Genomic DNA, 22512 nt, shown 5'->3' with positions numbered 1-22512 from the left:
ACTTTTTAAAACATTATTCAAATAGCGATTACGCGACATCATACCAATTCAAACATAGTTCAGTCAATAAAACACTAACTATATTCAAATGTCTAACGTCTGGTTCATATCTTTAACCTAGTTGAGTTTTTTTTTTTTATAAATATTTTCAAAATTATTAAGGTCATTTCTTCGAAAATATTAATTTAATTACCTAATTACAATCGTGACCACAAAATAGGGATTTTTTTTTAAAAAAAAATAAGCTTAAATAAATGCAAATATAAAATTGGTATGGGAAAACATTATTCATTTTTTTTATATATATATTTGGAGACATACCAAAAGGACAAATGTAATGCCTTGATTTTCTTTTTCAAAATTATTATTGATTTATGATAATAATAAGTTAATTAAAAAAGATGCTTTGGAATTATTGTAACACAAAACATATATTATATTGGAATTCAACTCGAAAAATATAAAATATGGATGGATTCACATGAGCCATGTACCATGCGCCCACATGCATGATAATGGCATGCATGCTCATAATTATTATTATTTTTTTTTTAATTTTCCCTGAATTTCCTTTAATTTCTTCAAAATTCAAATTAACCTAATTATTTTTATTTATTAATAATAAAAATAAATTTTTTAACCGTCCCAACATATCTAGAGACCAGACACGAGTCTTCTGTCTTCTCCATGAAGATCTGTCTCTTTAACCAGCTAGGGTTTCTCTCTCCTCGTTTCTCTCTCTTAAGTGGGTTAATAGATCCATATCTCTACACCCAAACTTTCTCTCTCTCTCTCTCTCTCAATTATGGAAGCAGGAAGCGATGGTGGTGGTGCGGCGGCGGCGGCGGCGGAGGTGGCGGCGGAATGTTCAAACTCGGAAAGCGATTTGGGAAATGAAGGGAGCTCAAACAACAGCACAATAGAAGAGAATGATCAACAAAAGAAGCCGAGTGTGAGGCCGTATGTTCGATCCAAACTCCCTAGACTCCGGTGGACATCCGATCTCCACTCCCGTTTTGTTCATGCCGTTGAAAGACTCGGCGGTCAAGAAAGTAATTATCTTTTTAAACGATTAGATTCGAGTTATAATTCGAGTGGAGAATCGAACAATCGATTTGAATTGAATTTTGTGTTTGATTTTGTTGTGTAGATGCTACGCCTAAGTTGGTTCTTCAGCTAATGAATATCAAAGGATTGAACATAGCTCATGTCAAGAGCCATCTTCAGGTTTGTTAATCTCTCTCTTTATGTAAGAAATTTATTGAATAATTTGGATGTTGAATTTTGAAATTGTGTTACTTTCAGATGTATAGAAGCAAGAACACCAATGAATCAAGCCAAGGTATTTATAAACTTGTTCTTATGATTTTATGTTGATTTTCGATTCATTTATTTGAAGTTTTCTTTGAAGAACAGTGATGGATCAAAGGGTTCTTATGAATGAAAGTTGTGGAGATCATAACATATTTACTGTCAGCCAAATCCCCATGTTTCAACGTTTCAATCAAAGCTATGCCTCCAATGTTTTTCGGTAAGAACTTCGATTCAAGTTTGAAGTAGTAGAAAGTGTTTTTGATTCAAATTAGGACGTACTTTTCAAAATATATTGTGAGATCTCACGTTGATCGGGGAAGAGAACGGAGTATTCTTTATAAGGGTGTGAAAACTTCTCTCTAGTAGACGGGTTTTAAGAACCTTGAGAGAAACTTGAAAGAAAAAGTCTAAAGAGGACAATATCTGCTAGCGGTAGGTTTTGACTGTTATAAATTGTATCTGAGCCAGATATCGGGCGGTGTGCCAGCACGGACGCTGAGCCCTAAAGGGGAGTGAACACAAGGCGGTGTGCCAGCACAAACGTTGAACCCTGGAGGAGGTGAAAATAAGGCGGTGTGCCAGCACGGGCGTTGAACCCTGAAGGGGGTGAAAACGAGGTGGTGTGCTAGCACGAACGCTAAGCCCTAAAGGAGGGGTGAAGACGAGGTGGTGAGCCAGCGAGGTTGCTGGGCCCCGAAAGGGGGTGAAAACGAGACGGTGTGCCAGCACGAACACTAAGTCCTGAAGGGGGGTAAACACGAGGTGGTGTCCTAGCAAGGTCACTGGGCCTTGAAAGGGGGTGGATTGTGAGATCTCACGTCGGTAAGGGAGAAGAACGAAATATTCTTTATAAGGGTGTAAAAACTTCTCCCTAGCAAACGTGTTTTAAAAATCTTGAGAGGAATCAAAAGAGAAACCTTAAAGATGAAAATATTATTTATATGTTTATTTTTCAAAAATTATTTCAAACTCACTCTACCTTCTTGACCTTCTTGTTAGATTCGGCGGGTCAACATGGAATGCTTACGATACGAAAACAATACAAACCCCATATACCGAGAAGGCGAGATCGAGGCTCTTCGGCAGCAGCAAGAGCGCTACACCGGGAACAAACATCTGCAAGAATCGCAGCTCGATCGGTGAACAGAACACGACAACGAGCAAAAGGGAAGAAATGAGGGAAAAGGAAGATCCATGCAGAGACATAAAAATTACAGAGAAAAGGAAAACCCCAGATGGAGAAATTGACTTGAGTTTATCCCTAAAGATTGCACCAACAGAAGGGATGAAGATTGATAAGAGACGAAGAACACGAGAAGAACACGAACAAGAACACGAAGAACGTAGAACTGATTTAACCCTATCTTTATGCCCATACTATTCAACTTCTCCATAACTAGAGAGAGAAGAGGAAAGAGAGAGAAAGTAAGTACTCTGGATCTGACTATATGAATTGAAGAGAACAAATTCTAAGTGAGATCCTGAAGTACTTATTTCCCAGTTCGTGTTCTTATGGATGCATCATTTTTCTTTAAATGTATATTATAGTTCAGATATCTTTAACCCTAAACGAACACGTTCTCCTCTTTCTTTTCTCGACTTTCGAGCACGTTTACAAAATCTTCAAACTTTCTAAATATCTATTACCTTACTAATTTTCAGTTTATGTTTAGAAAATTTCTCGTATATTCAAATATTTTACTTACATTGAAAAATAATTATAAAATGACGTTGGTGGAAGGAGTTGCCTCTTTCAATCTTAGAACAAATCTCCAAATAAAAATATCTAACGATACTGATTTTCTACCGATCCAATTTTGTGTACATATCAGAGCTTTCACTGTTCTCTAATCTTGTAAAGTGATCACACACGGTTGATTTACTGGGTTTCTTCTTCTTAAATTCAGATTGGGTAGCCAACGGTAGTTTCGATGCATTATAATTACTATAGCTACTTGCACATATTGTTTCACTATTGTTTTCCATCTATATAAAAAGTAAAATAAGTTTCTTTATATTGGGCTTTAACTTTGGGCCTTTGGACTTTAATTTCATTTTTTTTATTTTCGGGTTGGGCCCAGGGTCGGGTTGGGTTCCCGGGTTTCCGGGCACCCCTAACTGAGCTAGACAAATAATTTCATAAAAATAACCACAACACGTCCAAAAAAATTTCAACCTATGACCACAAGTCAAGAGACTTACACTCTACCAATTTAACGAGCTCACAAAATAATAATTTTAAATCACACAAAACATTTTATAAAAATAAAAACATATAATAAAAAGAAAAAAAAAATTAAATTAGCTTTGTGCTCTACCAACCGAGCTAAACGAGCTCACAAAAATAATTTTAAATCACACCAAACATTTTATTAAAATAAAAACATATAATAAGCGCAACTACTGACTGACGTTCTTCAGTTCTAGGTCTTAACGCTCTCCGCGCTGGCTCTTTCTGGTAATGCATGAGAGGCTGTCTTCCTTCCACCCACCTCTCTCTATCGCCCTCCTTTTTTTTAGCAGCTCATCTCGAATCGTCGAATGTTTAGTGAATCGATCCTAATTGGTCTGACAGCTCAAGGCTTATCTCTCGATTCCCTTTTCTAGTCTCCGGTCATTGGTAGAAAGCCTTTCAATTCCATTTCTCTCCTATACTTCTTTCTATTGGCTATATATCTTTACAATGCCAGAAAAAGCTTTCTTCTGTCTCGAGGAAAAGAAGGTATGTGCAAGTGCAGTAGTTCAAGGCAGGCAAGTAGTAAAGGCAAGAAAAAATTAGCAAAAAAAGTAAACACCCACCATGGGATTCAAACCCCTTGTGGTCATTGGTTAAGAGCTTTGTGCTCTACCAACTGAGCTAAACGAGCTCACAAAAATAATTTTAAATCACATAAAACATTTTATAAAAATAAAAATATATAATAAAAAGAAAACGCTCGACACGCCAACTAAGCAAGACGGGCTCACAAAATAATAATTTTAAATCACACAAAACATTTTATAAAAATAAAAATATATAATAAAAAGAAAACGCTCAACACGCCCACCATGGAATTCAAACCCATGCCACAAGGTTAAGAGCCTTGTGCTATACCAACTGAGCTAGACGGGCTCACAAAATAATAATTTTAAATCACACAAAATATTTTATAAAAATAAAAACATATAATAAAAAGAAAACGCTCAAATTACTTCACATGATAAAAAAATTAAATTAGCAAAAAAAAATAAACGCCCACCATGGGATTCGAACCCACAACCATAATGTTAAGAGCCTTGCGCTCTACCAACTGAACTAGAAAAAAGAAAATGTCAACCATGGAGTTTGAGCCCATGACACAAGGTTAAGAGCCATGTGTTCTACCAACTAACTAAAACAAGCTCACAAAATAATAATTTTAAATTACACAAAATATTTTATAAAAATAATTACCGATAATAAAAAGATGGAGAACCCACAACTATAAGTTAAAGAGTTGCATTTTATGAGTAAAAAAAATACAAGACACTCACCATAGAGTACAAATCCACGACCATAAGATTAGGACCTTTACGCTCACCATAGAGTACAAACCCACGACCATAAGATTAGGACCTTTACCCTCACCATAGAGTACAAACCCACGACCATAAGATTAGGACCTTTACGCTCACCATAGAGTACAAACCCACGACCATAATATTAGGACCTTTATGCTCACCATACAGTACAAACCCACGAGCTCACAAAATAATAAGTTTAACCTTGCACAAAACATTTTATAAAACTAACAACCTATAACAAAATTTACTAAAAAGTTGAAAAGGAATGGCCACCGTTAAACTAGCTGAAAAGAAAACGCCTATCGTGTGCTCTAACAATTGAGCTAGACGTACTTGTATGATAATAATTTTAAATTACACAAATAATCTTATAAAAATAACTAGAGATAACAAAATAAAAAAGAAAACACCCATGACCAGCCTTGAGCTAGATGGACCCACGTGATTAAAAATTAAAATTACAGAAATTTACTAAAAAAAAGTTTAAAAAGAAACGCCCAAGCACGTGATAAAAATTTTGAGTTAGAAAAATAATTTTATAAAAACAATGTCAAATAACAAAATTCACTAAAAATAAAAAATAAAAAACGCCTAGGGGAGGCTTGAACACAGATGGATAATGTTAAGGGCGGTGTTCTCTGCTGTATTAATCTTTCGTCTTTCTCTCTAATACCTAGGTGTCACTCTTTTCTTAAGGCTGCTATTTCAGATTTTTCATGATTTAATGTCGCAGTAAAAGAAATAAAAAGGTCATCTCACGTCCGACCAATGGGGTTAGAATTGAATTTACTCGAATATAAAGAAACGAATTAGAATAGGGATGAGATTGATTAAACGAGGACTTCATTATCTAGAAACAATCAATGAAAAAGATGCTCTTGACAAAGAAACTTTCGAGTTGTTGTGCCTCGACCTAGAAGGAGAGAATGACCGAGCGATCAAAAACAACTTTTTCCTTTTTCGAATGAAAAACCACTAAAAAAGAAAATGTTCCTTTTAGATCCTTCTTCTTTTCCACAGCAAAGCAACTCGACTGATAGGCGGGAGTTTCAATTAGAGTTGGTTATTTGTTCGGGCCGGGACCGATAAGTTAGAGGCTATAACCCAAAGTCTAATGGTGAAGCTATAGAAACATTTATAATTGATCAGAACATTAAGAAAAGAAGACAGTGAATTCTGTGTCAGATAAAAATACATGTGCTGCTCCGAAAGTGGTGGGACACAATCCAGTCATGAACAAGATTGGTATGACCTGCGAGGGGAGCAGAAGAAAAGGAACAGCACACTAAATGCTCACAAAACTACGCATACAGTTCTTTGTTGAGATCCACAAGCAAAGATGGCCCCATCACAGTAAGGGGTCTGGTGGCTATGGAATTTATTAAGGTTTTTCGTTACAGACATTTAACATTCGACTAAGATTCAGTCGACAAGTAGCATCCGATGGGATGAAGCTGATCGTCACTGTAGATAGCCTCTGTCCCATCTTTCTCTCAGAAGCATTCATAACGAATTACTAATAATTGAAAGAACACGACACGGCGTATGCAGCCGAGCCAAGGTTTTTGGTCTCTTTTGCCTGTTCTCTGAGATTTCAAGAACAAATCAAATCCAGAATATGATTCCAGTCATTTCCTTGTGCTCAACCTGTTTTCATTCATTAAATACTAACTTAATATTGCAACAACTCAATTTCTAAGAATGGATAGCTTTCCAGAGTCATTAATTTAAAATGGGGTCGGGGTCGGGGTTGGGGGAAGGTATTTGGTATTCTCTATGATTGACTAATACTAATAGACATGAAATAAATGGACTCATGAGGTGGTTTGATTGAGCTAATCAAACCGTTCCCAATCCTGAGTTACTCTTGTAGAAGATGGAGCAGGGGATGGGGGAGTCAAGCTACCAACTCCCGAGTCGAAGGTCTCCCATTCGGTCTTCACTGCAACTGTGTTGTGCTTGTTACTGATTGGGTTAGATTTTCCTGCCTTCAACGCATCGAGTGTGTCCACGAAGTTCTGGACACGGCGTACCTGTTGTTCAAGATCACCTCTTTAGTACCGATCCTAAAAGAATTCGGGGATTCTCAGATGCATTGATGTAATTTCTATTTTAAGTGATAACATGTTTGAAATAACTTTAAAGCTTAAAACAGACTGCAAGGCAACAATGTGCCTTTATTAGAATCTGACCGAACCGAGTGGAAGCTCAATCATAAATGCAAAGGAGCACTGTTTGATCAGACGAGCCGAACAACCACGCATATTAGCAGCAGCAATGATCGACTAGCAAGATTATTGTTCAACGTACAATTTCACTATTAGAAATTCGTCCTCTAGGTCAGTACTGAACAGCAGCTAACTAAAATATAATGTAAAAGGTCTAGCTGCAACTAGGCATTCCAATGAACAACATAGCCTTTTAATGAAAATTCACCAACTCCTTAGAAAACTCAAGAACACAGTGAAACAGCCCATAGAACAGTAACTAACACGAACATCCTTAAAAACGATATCATACTACTAAACCCAGTAATACCTTGAATTGTAAAAGGAAGGCAAGAACTTTATTCTCATATATTTCCTCCCATATCATTGTAAGAAAGGTTTTTCTCGAATCAAATATAATGAAATGGTTAATCCCATTTATGAAAACTGGTTGGTTGCATATAAATATCTGCATAGTGCTTTTGTTCCTCTAAGAATCAGATGGATTCAAATGCTAATGATATAAGATGGTGTGAGATCCCTCCTCGGTTAGAGAGAAAAACGAAGCATTCTTTATAAGGGTGTGAAAACCTCTCCCTAGCAGACGCGCTTTAAAACTTTGAGGGAAAACCCGAAAGGGAAAGTCCAAAGAGGACAATATTGGCTAGCGGTGGGCTTGGGTCATTATAGATGGATTCAAATGCTAGTGATTACTCAAATACTACACACAACGCAGTAGATTTGTGTATCATCATCAATGTTTAATTACTAACCTCAGCTTTCCTCTGCAACTTTGCGTCTCCTTCAGCATCGATACTGTCCAATTTCAACAATTGTCTCATCAGCAGCTCTGTTAACACAATGAATTCTTTGTCCGCAATATTCGTGCCACCGTTAACTGCTACTTCAATGGCAGCAACCTATATAGATTATATATCGAACATGGACAAAAGATAAACCAGCATCTTATAGAGGTAAATGAAGTACTCTCAGAGACTGCAATGACGACTCACCCTTTCAGAAAGCTTATCGACCTCGGACTGAACCTCAGCTATGGCTTCTGATGCCTTTGAAAACGTGTCACTTTTCTTAACCTCTTCCACCATCTTAACATCTTCCACCACCTTCTGTTTGCTTGTGTGATCCTCCAAGAGTAAGATCTTTGACAAATTCTTCACACCTGCAGTATGCAAATGCTCATCGTCATCCTTTTCCTTACCTCGAAACAGGAGCCTCTGCTCTTCGGGCTGCAAACCGGTCTTCGCTACAAGGTGTTTTTTCATATCACCTGCAACAGATGAAGCACACACAAAATCACCAACATGGAAGCAGCTCCAAACTCCACAATAAGTACACAAGCCAGCATATACCAGATACCATGAATGGAAGGAGTTCAGTTCCCATCAATCCACAGAAACGTAATAAAACAACAATGTCAAACAAAACAAGTTAGTTCCTAAGTTCCCAATACCAAATTCGGACAAACGAAAGAAGACATTCACATACCTAAATGATGAAGCCATAGCCCCCCCAACTCAAATTCATCCATTAAATCCAACCCAAAACAGACCCTCCATGAACTCTAAAAAGAAAAAAGCTAAATCCGATATCAAATCAAATGATCCCACATCTCATCTTCCACTCATATATCGGTTGATTCCAATCCATACAATCAACTCATGAACAGGTGAAGTAAAACCCTAAAGAAAACTCGATATAAGAAATCAGATTCCTCAAACTCAAAGAGCAATACAAAGCCCTAAATTAAGAACAAGACTTATTCAATTCAAGAACAGGGGAAAATCAGCAGAGAAAAGAGTACAAGCGTGGTACCAAAAGTGGATTGGGGAGGAAGGAAAATCTTGTACTTAGTAGGGCCATAGCCGTGAGTAACACTGATGGAGATCATGGCGTCGCTGGAAGAAACATCGGCGCCATTATCAACTTCCCGCTTCTGAACGAACATGCCGCCGGGCCTCATATCCAACTCAGTTTCGTGATTCTTCTCGTCCTGCACAGTGGCCGATCCACTCGGGTACGAATTCTTCCCCGTCATGTTCTATTTCCCACACTAAAATCCTTCAATCGAACACAGAACCAGAAGCCCCACGCAAAGCAATTGTGAGCCGGCTTAAGAGAAGATTTATTGATCGGTAAAGGGATTTCTAGGGTTCGGAAAATCACGATCCAAATTGGTTTCACGAATTTGTAGAAATTTTGAACTGTCCATATCTGTAATTTGTAAACGAATCCTAATCCAAATTACAAATACGATCTCTTCTACTTCTATCCAGATCATCTAGGTCGGTCTAACCTACCACAATAAACTAATCAAAAAAAATTTAAAATTTTAGACAAGAACTTCTTTTTTTTTTTTTTTTTTTTTTTTTTTTTTTTTTTTTTTTTTTTTTTTTTTTTTTTTTTAATAATATATCAAATAATAATAATAAAAGCTTTTTGCTTTTTTTTTTTTTTTTAAAATGATTTTTACACCCTCTTTTTCTTTTTCTTTTTCTCTTTTCTTTTTTCTTTCATAAATAAAAGTAATTAAAAACGATTCCTTTTAGTAAGGGAAAAGCAATAATAATCCACCTTTAAAAGATGGTGAGAGGGAAGGGAAAAGAAAAAGTCTTTTTAATTAAAATAAATAAAAGTGAATAATTATATTAAAATGATCATAATTTAAAAATGTTTCTAATTATTAATTTAAATGGAGATTATAAAAAAAAAATTAGTCAAATCTAATATACATAGGGTTTTGAAAATTGATGGTTGGATTTTTTTTTTTAATTAATTATTATTTTTTAAATATTCAAGATGGGCCTCGAACTTCTATTGGGCCGTAATGATTCTCTTCTTGTTGGGCCCCACTAAACCTCAAGTTTAGGATTGCTTTGCAAATATAGCCTTTTACACTTCCGCCTTTTCTAATACGTCCCTTTCTCTTTCACTTATATTAATTTTCCCCCTCTATTTTGTCTTTATTGCCTGAAAAAAAAAGTGATTTCTTCTAAAAAAAAAAAAAAAAATTAAAATAATTTTCAATATTGTCGTAGTTTTAAACTATTATATTCTAAATTAAATTTTACTAATAATAATATTAATTTGATTATAATTCGGGATAGTTCATTTTATGCCGGGACCCTTCCTCGAGGGGAGATTTTCTCATTTATTTAAAAAATTAATTAATTAATTTTGAAATCATAATTATAATATTTAATATTAAAATATGGATTTATTAGGATTTATTTGAAGGACTAGAGTCAATAAATAACCGAAAGAGGAAGAGGGGAGTTGGGGAATATTTAATAATAGAGGGAGGGAGGGGTTATAGTTTTGGAGAGGTTGATTTTAATTAAAGAGAAGTTGAGGGGTATTTTAGCAAAGTTCACATCAGAATCACTATTCATTGAGGGACCCAAATATGAATCATTCAATCAATTGGCTAATCCAAATTTTGTACCAACTCCTTCTTCTCTGTCTCAATACTGTACACACACCACTCATACCTAAACCTAAATCCGCCCAAATATATTACAAACCCAATTGAATTGAGAGAAGAGCGTCTCGACGCTGCAGAGTGCGTCGTGATAGGATATGACAAATTCATCGTCGTCATCATCCGAAATGTGCTACAAACCCAATTGGGTTGAAAGAAGAGCGTCTCAACGTTGCAGAGCATGTCGTGATGGGATGTGACAAATTCATCGTTATCGTCATTTGAAATGTGCTAAAAACCCAATTGGGTTAAGAGAAGAGCATCAAGATGTGCTACAAATCCAATCAAGTTGAGAGAAAAGCATCTCGACATTGCAGAGCATGTCATAATGAAATGTGACAAATTTAAAAAGTTGTAGAGTAGCAAAGACAACCATTGTTTATAGATCGAGAGTTTAATTCATTATCGATACATACGTGTTTTGGGATACAGACGTGGGGATTTTGTCCAACAAATCCATATCTTTGAGAAGGTGAAGGAGAGGAGGGTGAGGTAAAAAAAAAAGCGGGTAAATATGAATAATTAGGATTTTACCAACCCAACGCGAATGCCGGAGCTACTACCATGTGCTTTTGTTTCGCCTTTCTCCCCAGGACCCCTCCCCCCATTTCTTTACCCTTTTTTACCCTCTTTCTTTCTCACCAAATCCCCCTTTACCATTTCCGGTTAAATATAACGATGATATATAACATGAAAAAACGTACAATATTGTGAGTATGAACTGTTACAAATAGTAACATAGCCTCTACATTCTATGTCGATTGGAGAGAGAAACAAAATATTGTTTATAAAGATGTGAAAACCTCTCACAAACACAGTTGAAGAGAGGAACAACGTAATAACTATAAAGTAATATGATGCTAAAATATATAATATCTCAATATTTGCGAGTGAAACATATATATACAAATTTCGGAATTTAATAATTAAACTTGTAATTAAAATTAAAATTAAAAAAAAAAAAAAAAAAAAAGGCACAAATTTGTAAAAGAAAGAGTTAAATTGTGTGGAGGGGCAAAAGGGAAAAGGGAAAGAGCCAGATTTGCAATATTGCATGCTTCCAATACCGATGCCCCCGTCCTATATTTTCAGATTGGAGGGGGTCCGCTAATCATCACCTTCTACTGTTCAATATTATTATTATTTTTTTACTTGATTTTTCTTTATAAATTCATAAAGTAAAAGGAGAGATTCGAGACCGTATAAGTTTCCATTTAATTATAAATTTAATCCATAAATTTTAGGTCCATGTGTAAAATATTATCGTGAATAATAAATGTCTGAACATTTAATTTTGTGTCTAATAAATCCTTACATTTTTAAAATAAATATTTAATATATCTCTCAACTTTTAATTAAATTAACCGTCTTATAAAAATTAAATTTTGCACAATTATTTATTTATCAATGCTGACGTGGATTTTCAGCCTTTTATATTTTGTGATGTAATATTCCATAAGGAAGTTTGAAAATTACTATGCTTTCAATTTTATGGTTTTTTTAATAAAAAATATAGCATATGCTTTTAAAAACATAAATATAAGACTTAAATTATTATATTCTTAAAATAGAAAAAAAAAATAATAATCAGTCTATATCTCTTTGTTTAAAAGTTTTTGTTCGGGACTTTCAATTTTGCATTTGAATTCAAAATTTAAAATTTATGTCTAATAAATCTCTAAATTTTTTTAAGTTTTTATCGGGAGATGATCTATAAAACATTAAATAGAACATGTTCGAAAACACGAACCTTAAAGTTGGGAAAGAGGGGGTTTGATTTTAGGTTTTTACGTATAGAGTAAGAAAGCAAGTAAACATAAGAATCGACACATTACCCAACCCCCAACAAACACAAAAATTTATACATAATATTTTCTGTTTGTTTCTCGGGAAACCAAAAACCTGAAATTCCCCCCTCCTCCTTTAAAAGAAGAGCTGATAAGACATGTTTTAATCTCTTTTTTAATTTTCTATTAATAAATAAATAAATAAATTTTTATTTTTCAAAATCAATTTTCTGACCCCTAAACGTGACTAAAAGTGATCTCTTTCCTCTCTTTGCCGACTTGTGATTGTGAACATAAGGACACTGTTCCCCTTTACTTGGGGGTCCCTTTTAACCCTCTTTCCTTCTCTCCTTCAACCTAATCCCGACCACGTGTCATATTCTAATATCATGTTAAATTACCAAAACGTAAAAGTCTTGTAACAGTTCAAGCTTACCGTTAACAAATATTGTTCGTTTTTAAAACGTACCTAATAAAGAAAAGTTTCTACCGGCTTCAATTTAAGGGTCACGGTCAAAAAGTAACCATCTATGTGATATCTCTTTAAGATGGGACGAGGAAAGAAATAGTATAAGGGTATTTGCTTAAGATTCCGCGGAGAAAGGTCAAAGTTCTTTAGATTTTTTTTTTTTTTTTTTTATAACTTGTCTATTTGACTATAAAAAGTTCAAATTTTTATATGATTTTGATTAAAAGCAAAGAGAAAAAAAAAAGTATTCATAGTACAATTAAAAGCAATCAAAATTCTTAAAGAAAATATACTGTTTTTTTTTAATATATATATATTGATAAATTATTCTAAAAATCATTAGAAAACCACCTTGGAAACATATCATATTATAATTTTAAAATGTCACACTCACATCTTTAATTCATAATCCCATAAAATTATTAAATATAAAAAAAATAAAAGGGTAACAAAAAAATTTTAATGGGTGGACTTTCGTAGGTTAAATTACCGATTTAACCTTTGAGTTAGATTGAATTTTGAGAATTTGATGGTTATTTCAGACATTTTCTATTCACATAATAACGAGTAACACTGCTGATTATATTAGCTAGACGATTAAAAATTTTAAGAAAACGAGAAGATCGTGTATAATAATACTCTATCAAATCTTATAAAATTTTATGAGGATCAAATTTGCAAATTTAACCGAGAGTAAATTTTGTTTTTTTTTTTAAAAAAAATCCATCTAGGGTTTTGTAGGGTTAAACAACCCGTATCCAACGCCAGAGATTGGCTGACTCACATGACGACATCTCTCTCTCTCCTCTTTCTCTCTCTTCATTATATATATATATATATATATAAGCTAAAAAACCTACCAGTCATTTCCCATGTACTGAAAATTTGAAGCTTAGTTTGTTTGTTGAAGTGGGTGTGTTGGGAAATAATGGATTACAGCTTTCCGGCGAGCAACCCCAGCTCGTGTGGCTCCTCCTCCGGTGGCGACGGAGGCGAAACCAGAAGGGAGAAGATGAAGAAGAACGGTGGTGGTAGCGGCGGAGGGAAAAGGAGCAAAGGCGTTATGAAACTATCAACCGACCCACAAAGCGTGGCGGCGAGAGAAAGACGGCATAGAATCAGCGACCGGTTCAAGATTTTGCAAAGCTTAGTCCCCGGTGGCACCAAAATGGACACCGTGTCAATGCTCGACGAAGCCATTCATTATGTCAAGTTCTTAAAAACTCAGATTTGGCTTCATCAAACCATGATTAATTTCGTTGATTATGATGATCCTTCTTCCTCCTCCGCCGCCACCGCCGCCGTCAACTGTCCGAATTCCGGCATCCCTGTCGGCGGTGACATGAATTTTGTGTTCTCTGAAAACGAGGTTGTTAAAATGGAGGAGCCGTTCTTGCCTCACCTCGATCCCGACAATATCTATTTCCCTTCCGGACAAGACCAATTCATGTGCTCTTCTTATGATGCTTACATGAACTTCTAATTTTTTTTTTTTAATCTATGATTTGTACGTACTTAATTATGTTAATTACTATGTATTTTGGATAATTTTAGAGCGGGATTAAGACGGTGAATTATTATTATTAATAATCCCTAAAAATTCCAGGTCTCGAGAAAAAGAATTTCATGTTCTTCCTTTCGCTTTCGGGAACTGAGGATTAAGAAAATCCTATTGATTGGAGCTTTAGAAAAAGCATGAAAAATAAGACTCGAATTGTACGATTCCTCGTCACCACAGAATCTCGTAGTTCTTGGTAAGTGGAGATACGTTGTTAGGTGTTCTGTTTTATTTTCTTTTTGATTTTGAAGCCGAATTTAAACTTGTGAATCTTACAGCTTCTTCTTCCTCCCCATGCACCATGGGAATCAAACCGTTCGAGCTCGAGATATAGTAATTAATAGTTGTTTTATCCATCGAGCTAAGCTGTTCTCGAAATAGCAAGGATCTACCCTTTAGCTTTTACACTATACTTTTTTGAATATGCTTTGATTCAAATTGAATTTTATTAAGGTATGGAAAGTGGTTTTTTTATTAAAAAGAAATTAAATTTGTAGTTGGTAATCTATAATTAGATCTTGATGTTTAATTAAATAATTATAATATTGATTGGGACACGAAGAGGGTATAATTGTCCACGAAAAAAGGATAATTTATTAATATATTGATTGAGAGAGACAAACATGTTTGTATATGTAACATAAAAGAATCTTAAAATAGAAAGTCCTCAAATGTTACATAATTTCCGGTTAATATGTTCCTTACTTCGAAAAAATTATTATTATTTATTTTATTTACTTTTTATTATTTATTTTAATTGAAGCAGAAAGACAATAAATGAAAAAACATGCAAAAACAGTATAAGAAAACGACTGTCTTCCGTTATTCTAATTAATTCCCTCAAGGGACCAATTTCCCTGCCTCTCTCACTCCTACATTTATGGCCTAAACAGTAAAAAACCATCCCTTTCTTTTAGTCCACTCTAAATTTGAATATGTTACGATTAGACCAACTCGAATAGAGTTCATAACTCGTTGAGTTGAGTTGTCGAGTCGTTCTTTTGTTCTTATTTTAAAAATATTATTTATCGTTAATAACCAAATTTCATAAAGTTCATCGTTAATATCAGTTACAAACGTTAAATAGTACTAATGCTAACAAATATTGTTCTCTTTGGGATTTACCTCTCAAACTTTCCATTTCATGAGAGGTTTCCACACCTTTATAAAAAATGTTTGGTTCTTCTCCCCAACCGATGTGAGATCTCACAATCCACCACTTTTGAGAGATGCTGGTTTGGGCTGTTACAAATGGTATCGGAGCCAGACATTGGACGATGTGCCAGTAAGGACGTTGAGCCTTGAAAGAGGGTGGACACCAGGCAGAGTGCCAACGAGAACGTTGGACACCTGTGTATCTTGAGATCCCACGTCAATTAAAGAGGGGAACGAGTGCCAACAAGGACGCTGGTTCCTAAAAGGGGTGGATTATGAGATCCCATATCTGTTGGAAAGGGTTGCGAAACATTGTTTATAAGAGTGTGAGAATCTCTCCTAGCAAACGCATTTGAAAATTTTGAGGGGAAGTTAGAGAGGGAAAACTCAAAAAAGACAATATCTACTAGCAGTTGTCATAGACTATTACCGTTTCAAAAGTAGGGTAAGGTTAGGTTGGATTATTACCTTTATTTTAACGGATCGAGTTGACCCAACTAAAAAAATGTCAAACCCGACGTCCTCCCATCTCTAAAGCTAAAAGGTTCGAGTGGTTTTGTAGTTGATAATGGCATTAACAACACAGTCCAACGAACATGGCTGAGATCCAATGGAATATGAAAGAAACGAAAGGTGTTTGGGGTTTGGGCGTATGAAAGAGCAGAGACATTGGGTGGCGACAGAGGTGGAGGGGGGGAGCCCTACCGGAGCAGTTGCGGCCTGTCTGCCCCGTCACTCCTAATGAACAATCACCTCAATAAAACAAACTCAGTCCTTCTTGTCCCCCTCTTTCTTTTCTTGCTTTCTTCACTTCTCTCCTCATCATTCAACTCTTTATAACCCAAATCTTTTGATTTCTCTGTGCCTATGGTCGAGTTTATATTTTGTACGTATTCGAACCCATTTGTGTGCAACTCGATCAATCGCTCACAAGACAACTCGCCTACACCTTGTAACATTTGATTGTCAAGAAAACTCAACAGATATTAAATCGTAGATATTTGTTGTGGATTGTTGGGAGGGAGTCCCACAATTACCTAATTAAGGGTAGGATCACGGGTTTATAAGTAATGAATAAATCTCCATTGGTATAAGGCGTTTTGGGGAAACAAAAAATAAAGTCATGAGAGCTTATGTTCAAAGTGAATAACATCATACCATTGTGGAGGTTCGTGATTCCTCAAACTCATTTTCTCTAAACCATTTGTCATGTCATGATTCTGGTTTATCACTAACTCACTGTGAGATCTCACATCGATTGGAGAGGAGAATGAACAAGTTCTTATAAATGTATAAAAAGTTACAAATTCCTAATGGATGTGTTTTGAAACCTTGAGAGAAAGTGTTAAAGAGAAAGTATAAAGAGGACAATATGTTAATGGTCTATTAGCGGTGGGTTTGAGTTGACAATACAAAGGAAGGTTTGAGCTAACTATATTTGTTAGCAGTGGATTTGAGCTGAAATTGACAATACAAAGGGAAAGTACAAAGAGGACAATATGTTAGCGGTGGTATATCTGTTAGTAGTGGATTTGAGCTGACTATATCTATTAGCAATGAATTTGAGCTGAAGTTGACAATATAAAGGAAAAGTACAAAGACGACAATATTGTTAGCGGTGGGTTTGAGCTGACTAGATCTGTTAGCCGTGAATAAACAGACTAAATTGTTATATATTAGAAAATTTATTGGTTAATAATATTTCTAAAGCTTATTTCATTAAAAAGAATAACTTAAAAATAAAACATAAAAAAAAAAAAAAAAAGGAGAAAGAACACATTATTGAGATATAAAAGTTGATTAAGTGATGTAAATATTATTTGGGAGGACGACTGTTGGTAGCAGCCAATTTGTTCCCAAAGTCAAGCAACTCTTTACTGGTATCATCTCGATGAACAATGGCCTCGATGAAGCACAAGCACTCGTTTTTATCTCCCGTTGCCATTTCAATCGCTTTCACCAACTCTTCCTCCGTTTCAACCTGTTCGTTAATATTCAAACCTTCTTCTTCTTAACTACTTTATGCATCTCAATTAACTATAGTTAGTTTTTAATTTTTATTTAAAAAAAAAAACATACCTTGGTCGTCCAACAGTTACCGTTTTGATTGTGCATGGCCTCGACTAGACCCGTGTAGTCCCAGTTCTTGATGACATTGTACGGGCCGTCGTGAATCTCGACTTCAATTGTGTATCCACCGTTGTTTATTAGAAATATTATGTTTCTCTGTCCTAATCGTAGCATCGTTGACAAATCTTGTGGAGCCATCTGTTTATTTTAAACAAAAACGGTGAAAAAATGAGGTAAAATTTTGATGGTATTTTGAGGATGGTTGGGAGAGGAGTTCTACATCAGTTAATCATAAGTAAAGAATATTATGAGAGTTTATGGTGAAAGTGAACAATATTATACCATTGTGGAGAGTTGTGGTTTCTAACATGGTATTAAAGTCATGTCCTTAATTTAGTCATGTCAATAGAATACTCAACAGTTTTGTAATCAAAAGTGACTCAAGTATCGAACAAATTGTGTATTTTGTTTGAGGGCTCTAGAGAAAGAATCGAGCCTCGATTAAGGAGAGACTGTTCGAGAGCTCCATACGCCTAAGGGGGCTCTATAGTGTACTTTGTTCAATGATAGAATTGTTGGGAGAGGAGTCCTACGTCCGTCAATTAAGGGGTTGATTATAGGTTTATAAGGAATACTATCTTTATTGTTACGAAGCATTTTGGAAACACTAAGAATAAAATCACGAGAGTTTATGTTCAAAGTGGATAATAACATACAACAAAAATAGAATGAAAATTTACCTGGAAGCTCCCATCGCCAATGCAAAGAACCACACGATCATCCGACGAAGCTTGAGCGTAGCCGAGCGTGGCGCCGAGAGACCACCCGATGGAGGCATAAACCAGCTGCATCTCGAACCTATATTTCTCCGAAGATTATTCCATTATCGTACTCATAATATTTAACCCATTGAGTTTAAAGTTTGGGAAGAATTTTACCCGCATGATCGTGGTAATTCTAGTTTTTGACAGTGAAACCATGAATCACCAGCTTCAGAAATTACCGCCATGTTTCCCGACAGCATTTTTTGTATATGTTTGAAAAGGACATTGACCCGCAAGGCCTCGCCCGGCTCCGACTGGGTAGGACCCGACTTTGGAATATAAATCCGAGTATAATTCTCGTAAGCTGTTGGATTGGGCTTGAGCCGCTTAGCAAGGGCCCGAAGAAAATCCTTCATTAAAATCGGCCCAAAAATCGGCCCATTTGGAAACACAACGCGGTCCGATTCTACAATAATCGCCTTATTCTTCTTGTACGAAAGCGAGTAGCCGACGGTTTCCAGTTCGTCGAAAATAGCTCCGGCGAAGATTGAAGCGTCGGCGATTTCCACTGTCTCGCCGCAGAAGGCTGAGCTGAGAGATCCCCAGTAAGTTCCGATGAAATGACGGTGGTTCTCCGGGAACATGCCTTTAGCCGATGGCGTAACGGCGACTGCGTAGTCACAAACATCGGCTAGCTCCACGAACGCCGCTTGTGCTTTAGCTACTCGCAGCTTCTTTCCGCCGACCATGATGGGTTTAACGGCGGTGTTTAGAATCTGAGCTGCCATCTCCACGGCCATCTCCAAACCCATCTGGTTAGTTTGCTTGGAAGAGATGGAGAGTGGAAGGAATTGTTTCATAGAGAAAGAAGGATGAGGAATGGCCGCCAAATTGCAAGAAATGCTGATATAAACGGGCTTACTCTGTTCCAAACACTTCGAAATTGCAGTATCGATCTCCCATTGTGCGTCTTCCAAATTGTTGATCACTGCCTACAGCCACAAGAACAGCAAAACAGAGCTAAAAAACAGAGACCCATAAAAAATTAACAGCAAAACAGAGCTCAAAAACAGAGACCCATGAAAATTTACAGCAAAACAGAGCTAAAAAACAGAGACCCATAAAAAATTACAGCAAAACAGAGCTAAAAAACAGAGACCCATAAAAAATTTACACACCATTTCAGTAAGACTACCTGATAACAGGTGACATTTTGAAAGCATCGGAGCTCTTGACTGAAATCCGGTAGGCCAATGGTATGGTGGAGAATCTTGTTACTCCCATATTCGTTCGAGTTTGGTGCACCCACGATGCAAACCAGAGGAAGATCCTCCGAGTAAGCACCGGCAATGGCGTTGATCAGGCTGAGCCCACCCACTGTGAAGGTGACAACACAAGAACCAACGCCGCGGCGTCTGGCGTAGCCATCAGCGGCATACCCAGCATTGAGCTCGCTACAACACCCCACAAGGTTTAGGCCTTTTTCTGCCACGAAGTAATCGAGCAGCACGAGATTGGAGTCGCCTGGAACCGAGAAGATATCCGAGACGCCAATTTGAACGAGGCGTCGGGCTAGGTAGTGGCCCAAGGTAGACGGTGTAACCATGGACTCGACTATTTCAACTCCATTGTTACAATTATTAGTTTGAAGTTTTGATTGGGGTTTATAGGAACCATTGGAAGTCGGAGGCTTGAGCATAGAGCGAACCGCCGCCATTGGCATTGGTATTGTCGAGGAGAAGGTTTCGGTTTGGAACCCGTTTTCGAGGTTGATCGGCATAATTGATGTGTAAAAATTAGAACTCGAAACGAAAAACAAAGAAAATTTAGAAGAATTTGTATTTGTGTATTGGGTTTCTTTTTTGCTCATACTTATATTGGCTGATTTTGTAACCTATCAAGAACTTTGGTTACGTTTAAGATCATAAAAGATTAAACCTTTATCACTTGGTCGGTTTTATGTTTTGGAGTCAAGTTAAAGTCTTAATTGACTTGTTGATTAATTTAAGGTTAAATGGAAGCTATCAACGTTTAATATTTGTTTAGGTAAAAAAAAAACACTTCTTAAGCTAATTTTGGTGTAATTTTGGCATTACCACATCATTTGGTCAAATAGTTTTAATGTTTGTAACAACCAAAACTTTAATTAAAAAAAATTATAACAAATATGGAAGTGTAAGGTGTAAGTTATAGAAGAAGAGATTCAACCGAGGCCTACTATATTACTTATCAAGTGATTTCATAGGCCCACAAAGGACTCCTTACGTTGTGAGTAGGATAAGTGAGACAAAGTGCCCGTAAGAAATGTATGGAATGGAACCCACTATTTTTAGAATAAAACTTGACAAATAAGACCTTGCACATGTTTATTGAACTAAGTTGTATACTAAGCCAATAACAATAGGTAAAAGATACATGAGGAAGCATTAAAAAGCCCCTTTCTTCGGTGTCTGCACTGAACCGGTGCATCAATCTATAAGTCCATTGCTAGAAGATACAGTCTCTTTAAACTTTCCTTAAAATATATATTGTCTACTTAGATTAGATTGAAGTTTCTAACACTCTTATAAATACTCTTATAAATGTATGAAACAGTATGAAGTTCGCTGTTGAACATACAATCAAAAGTGCCATAATTGAAAGGATGGAAAGGAGGAAGCAGATCAAAAGGAGTAATTCATTACTGCGATATTGAATCCATTAGCCCAGCTTTTGTGATCTATCGCCGTTCGTACCTGAAATTTGTTATCTATCGCCGTTCGTACCTGAAATTTGTTAAGAAAACTTGGTTCAATAATCTAATCATCATACATGCTAACAATGGAGTCGACAGTCTTTGTGGGCTGACCAGGTCTTAATTTCCGGATCTTCAACAGCTTTTGTGGGCTGAAGTTCTTGCATTGCATAAGAGGTAATTCGATTAGGCATTAGTAAGACTATATTTAATGTGGGTAATGTGATCGCCTGCAAAGTAACCAATTGCACGAGGAGCAAATGAACCATACAAATTAAACTTGAAACAAAATTAAACAATTTCAAAGAGGAAAAAAATGCTACCAGGCTTTGTCATAGAGGACAGGATAGGTTTGCAGTAGATCGTGATTAACACATTCAACTCCAGAGGATTCAATTAACCAATAGAAACGCGTCACGTATTCAATGTTAAAAAATGAAAACCCCACAAGAAAGCAGGCATTTATAAATCACAAAACATTCAACCAAGTATTAACCCAGACCAATAACATTACACAAGATATGATAGCAACTTATGATGTCATTAAAGATGGTTAAAAAACAATAGATTGCCTGAAAAAGTAGCAGGCCCTATCAGAGTAACTATGACAAAAGCCTCATTTGGAATACATTCCATAGCTTCCATAAAGTATTCATCATGTAGGGCTCTTAGACAAACAAGCAGAGATAGAAAACATAAGAGACAACCACTGTTTGCTGAAAATGAGGTGTTGATGCCACAAAATTGAAGGAATAAGAGCACTAAAAAAATATTTACACAACATAACGATGTTTTAAGCACTAACCAAAACTCCAACAGCATAACTGTGAGTCTAAAGGTTTCAAATTATCACTAAATGTGATTCCAAGTTATGGGGAAACAGATTATTGATTAATAATATAAATTCTACACATTAGTATAAGACATCACAGGAGAATATCATCAGAATGTATATCTTACAACAATTTGGACAATTGGGACATAGGCATCATCCATGGAAATCAGCCTATGATATACCAAATTTGACCATTCACACTATAGGCAACAGGGAAAAGAGGTAATCCACAAGTCACAGATCACCTCGGCAAAGTTGCCTTCATTATTTGGTTATGGGAAAGCACATCATTCGTTCATAATATAAACTCTAGGCGCTATTATAAGACATCACAAGAGATTATCATGGCAATATATTTTGTATGTAATTTGGACAATTGATACCATAGGCATCATCCATGAAATGTCAACCTACAAAACCCCAAATTAACCATACACAATCTAGGCAACAGGGAAAAGAGGTAACCCACAAGTTACAAGTTACCTCGGCAAAGTTGCCTTCATCTAGTTCAGGGAAAACATCTTTTGTTAATCATATAAACTCTAGCCACTACTATAAGACATCACAAGAGATTATC

At 36.0% G+C, this 22512-nt stretch overlaps 4 protein-coding genes and 1 non-coding gene across 8 annotated transcripts in view; 2 read left to right on the top strand and 3 right to left on the bottom strand.

Annotated features, from left to right (window-relative positions):
* Window positions 1-670: 670 nt before the first annotated feature.
* LOC111478289 (myb family transcription factor PHL11) lies at window positions 671-2791 on the top strand. 2 transcript variants are annotated; one of them, XR_002717427.1, is made up of 6 exons: window positions 671-1052; window positions 1151-1227; window positions 1306-1342; window positions 1417-1531; window positions 1783-2136; window positions 2314-2405. XR_002717427.1 is itself a non-coding variant. In XM_023122481.1 (5 exons), the coding sequence occupies exons 1-5, from the start codon at window positions 806-808 to the stop codon at window positions 2708-2710; spliced, it is 873 nt and encodes a 290-aa protein (XP_022978249.1). In that variant the 5' UTR covers window positions 681-805; the 3' UTR covers window positions 2711-2791. The 2 variants fall into 2 exon arrangements, 1 of the variants encoding a protein (XP_022978249.1); XM_023122481.1 differs by lacking the exon at window positions 1783-2136 and having other exon boundaries at window positions 681-1052; window positions 2314-2791.
* Window positions 2792-4354: 1563 nt separating this feature from the next.
* On the bottom strand, window positions 4355-4426 carry TRNAK-CUU. The gene has a single exon. It is a non-coding gene; the product is annotated as a tRNA-Lys (tRNA).
* Window positions 4427-6466: 2040 nt separating this feature from the next.
* LOC111478292 (BAG family molecular chaperone regulator 4) overlaps window positions 6467-22512 on the bottom strand; it is a 28844-nt gene continuing 12798 nt past the window's right edge. Inside the window, exons 3-7 of one of the 3 annotated variants that reach the window (XM_023122487.1) lie at window positions 17189-17193; window positions 8898-9167; window positions 8078-8352; window positions 7838-7984; window positions 6467-6890 (exon numbers count right to left, since the gene is read on the bottom strand). In XM_023122487.1, coding sequence (XP_022978255.1) covers window positions 6693-6890; window positions 7838-7984; window positions 8078-8352; window positions 8898-9120 — 843 coding nt within the window. In that variant the 5' untranslated portion in view covers window positions 9121-9167; window positions 17189-17193 and the 3' untranslated portion in view covers window positions 6467-6692. Of the gene's footprint in view, window positions 6891-7837; window positions 7985-8077; window positions 8353-8434; window positions 8473-8570; window positions 8863-8897; window positions 9390-17188; window positions 17194-22512 lie in introns of those variants that run through there. The other 2 variants (XM_023122488.1, XM_023122486.1) reach the window with 2 other exon arrangements.
* Window positions 13705-14423, top strand: LOC111478325 (transcription factor LAX PANICLE 1). Its single transcript, XM_023122529.1, has one exon. The coding sequence runs from the start codon at window positions 13748-13750 to the stop codon at window positions 14300-14302; it is 555 nt and encodes a 184-aa protein (XP_022978297.1). The 5' UTR covers window positions 13705-13747; the 3' UTR covers window positions 14303-14423.
* On the bottom strand, window positions 17349-20133 carry LOC111478194 (pyruvate decarboxylase 1-like). Its single transcript, XM_023122352.1, has 5 exons — window positions 19562-20133; window positions 18541-19358; window positions 18343-18460; window positions 17612-17800; window positions 17349-17513 (listed from the first exon to the last, which is right to left on the bottom strand). The coding sequence occupies exons 1-5, from the start codon at window positions 20087-20089 to the stop codon at window positions 17349-17351; spliced, it is 1818 nt and encodes a 605-aa protein (XP_022978120.1). The 5' UTR covers window positions 20090-20133.

Source organism: Cucurbita maxima, unplaced genomic scaffold (genome assembly GCF_002738345.1).
Source record: "Cucurbita maxima cultivar Rimu unplaced genomic scaffold, Cmax_1.0 Cma_Scf00004, whole genome shotgun sequence".
Lineage (NCBI taxonomy): Eukaryota > Viridiplantae > Streptophyta > Magnoliopsida > Cucurbitales > Cucurbitaceae > Cucurbita > Cucurbita maxima.
This window is presented reverse-complemented; position numbering and strand designations above follow the sequence as displayed.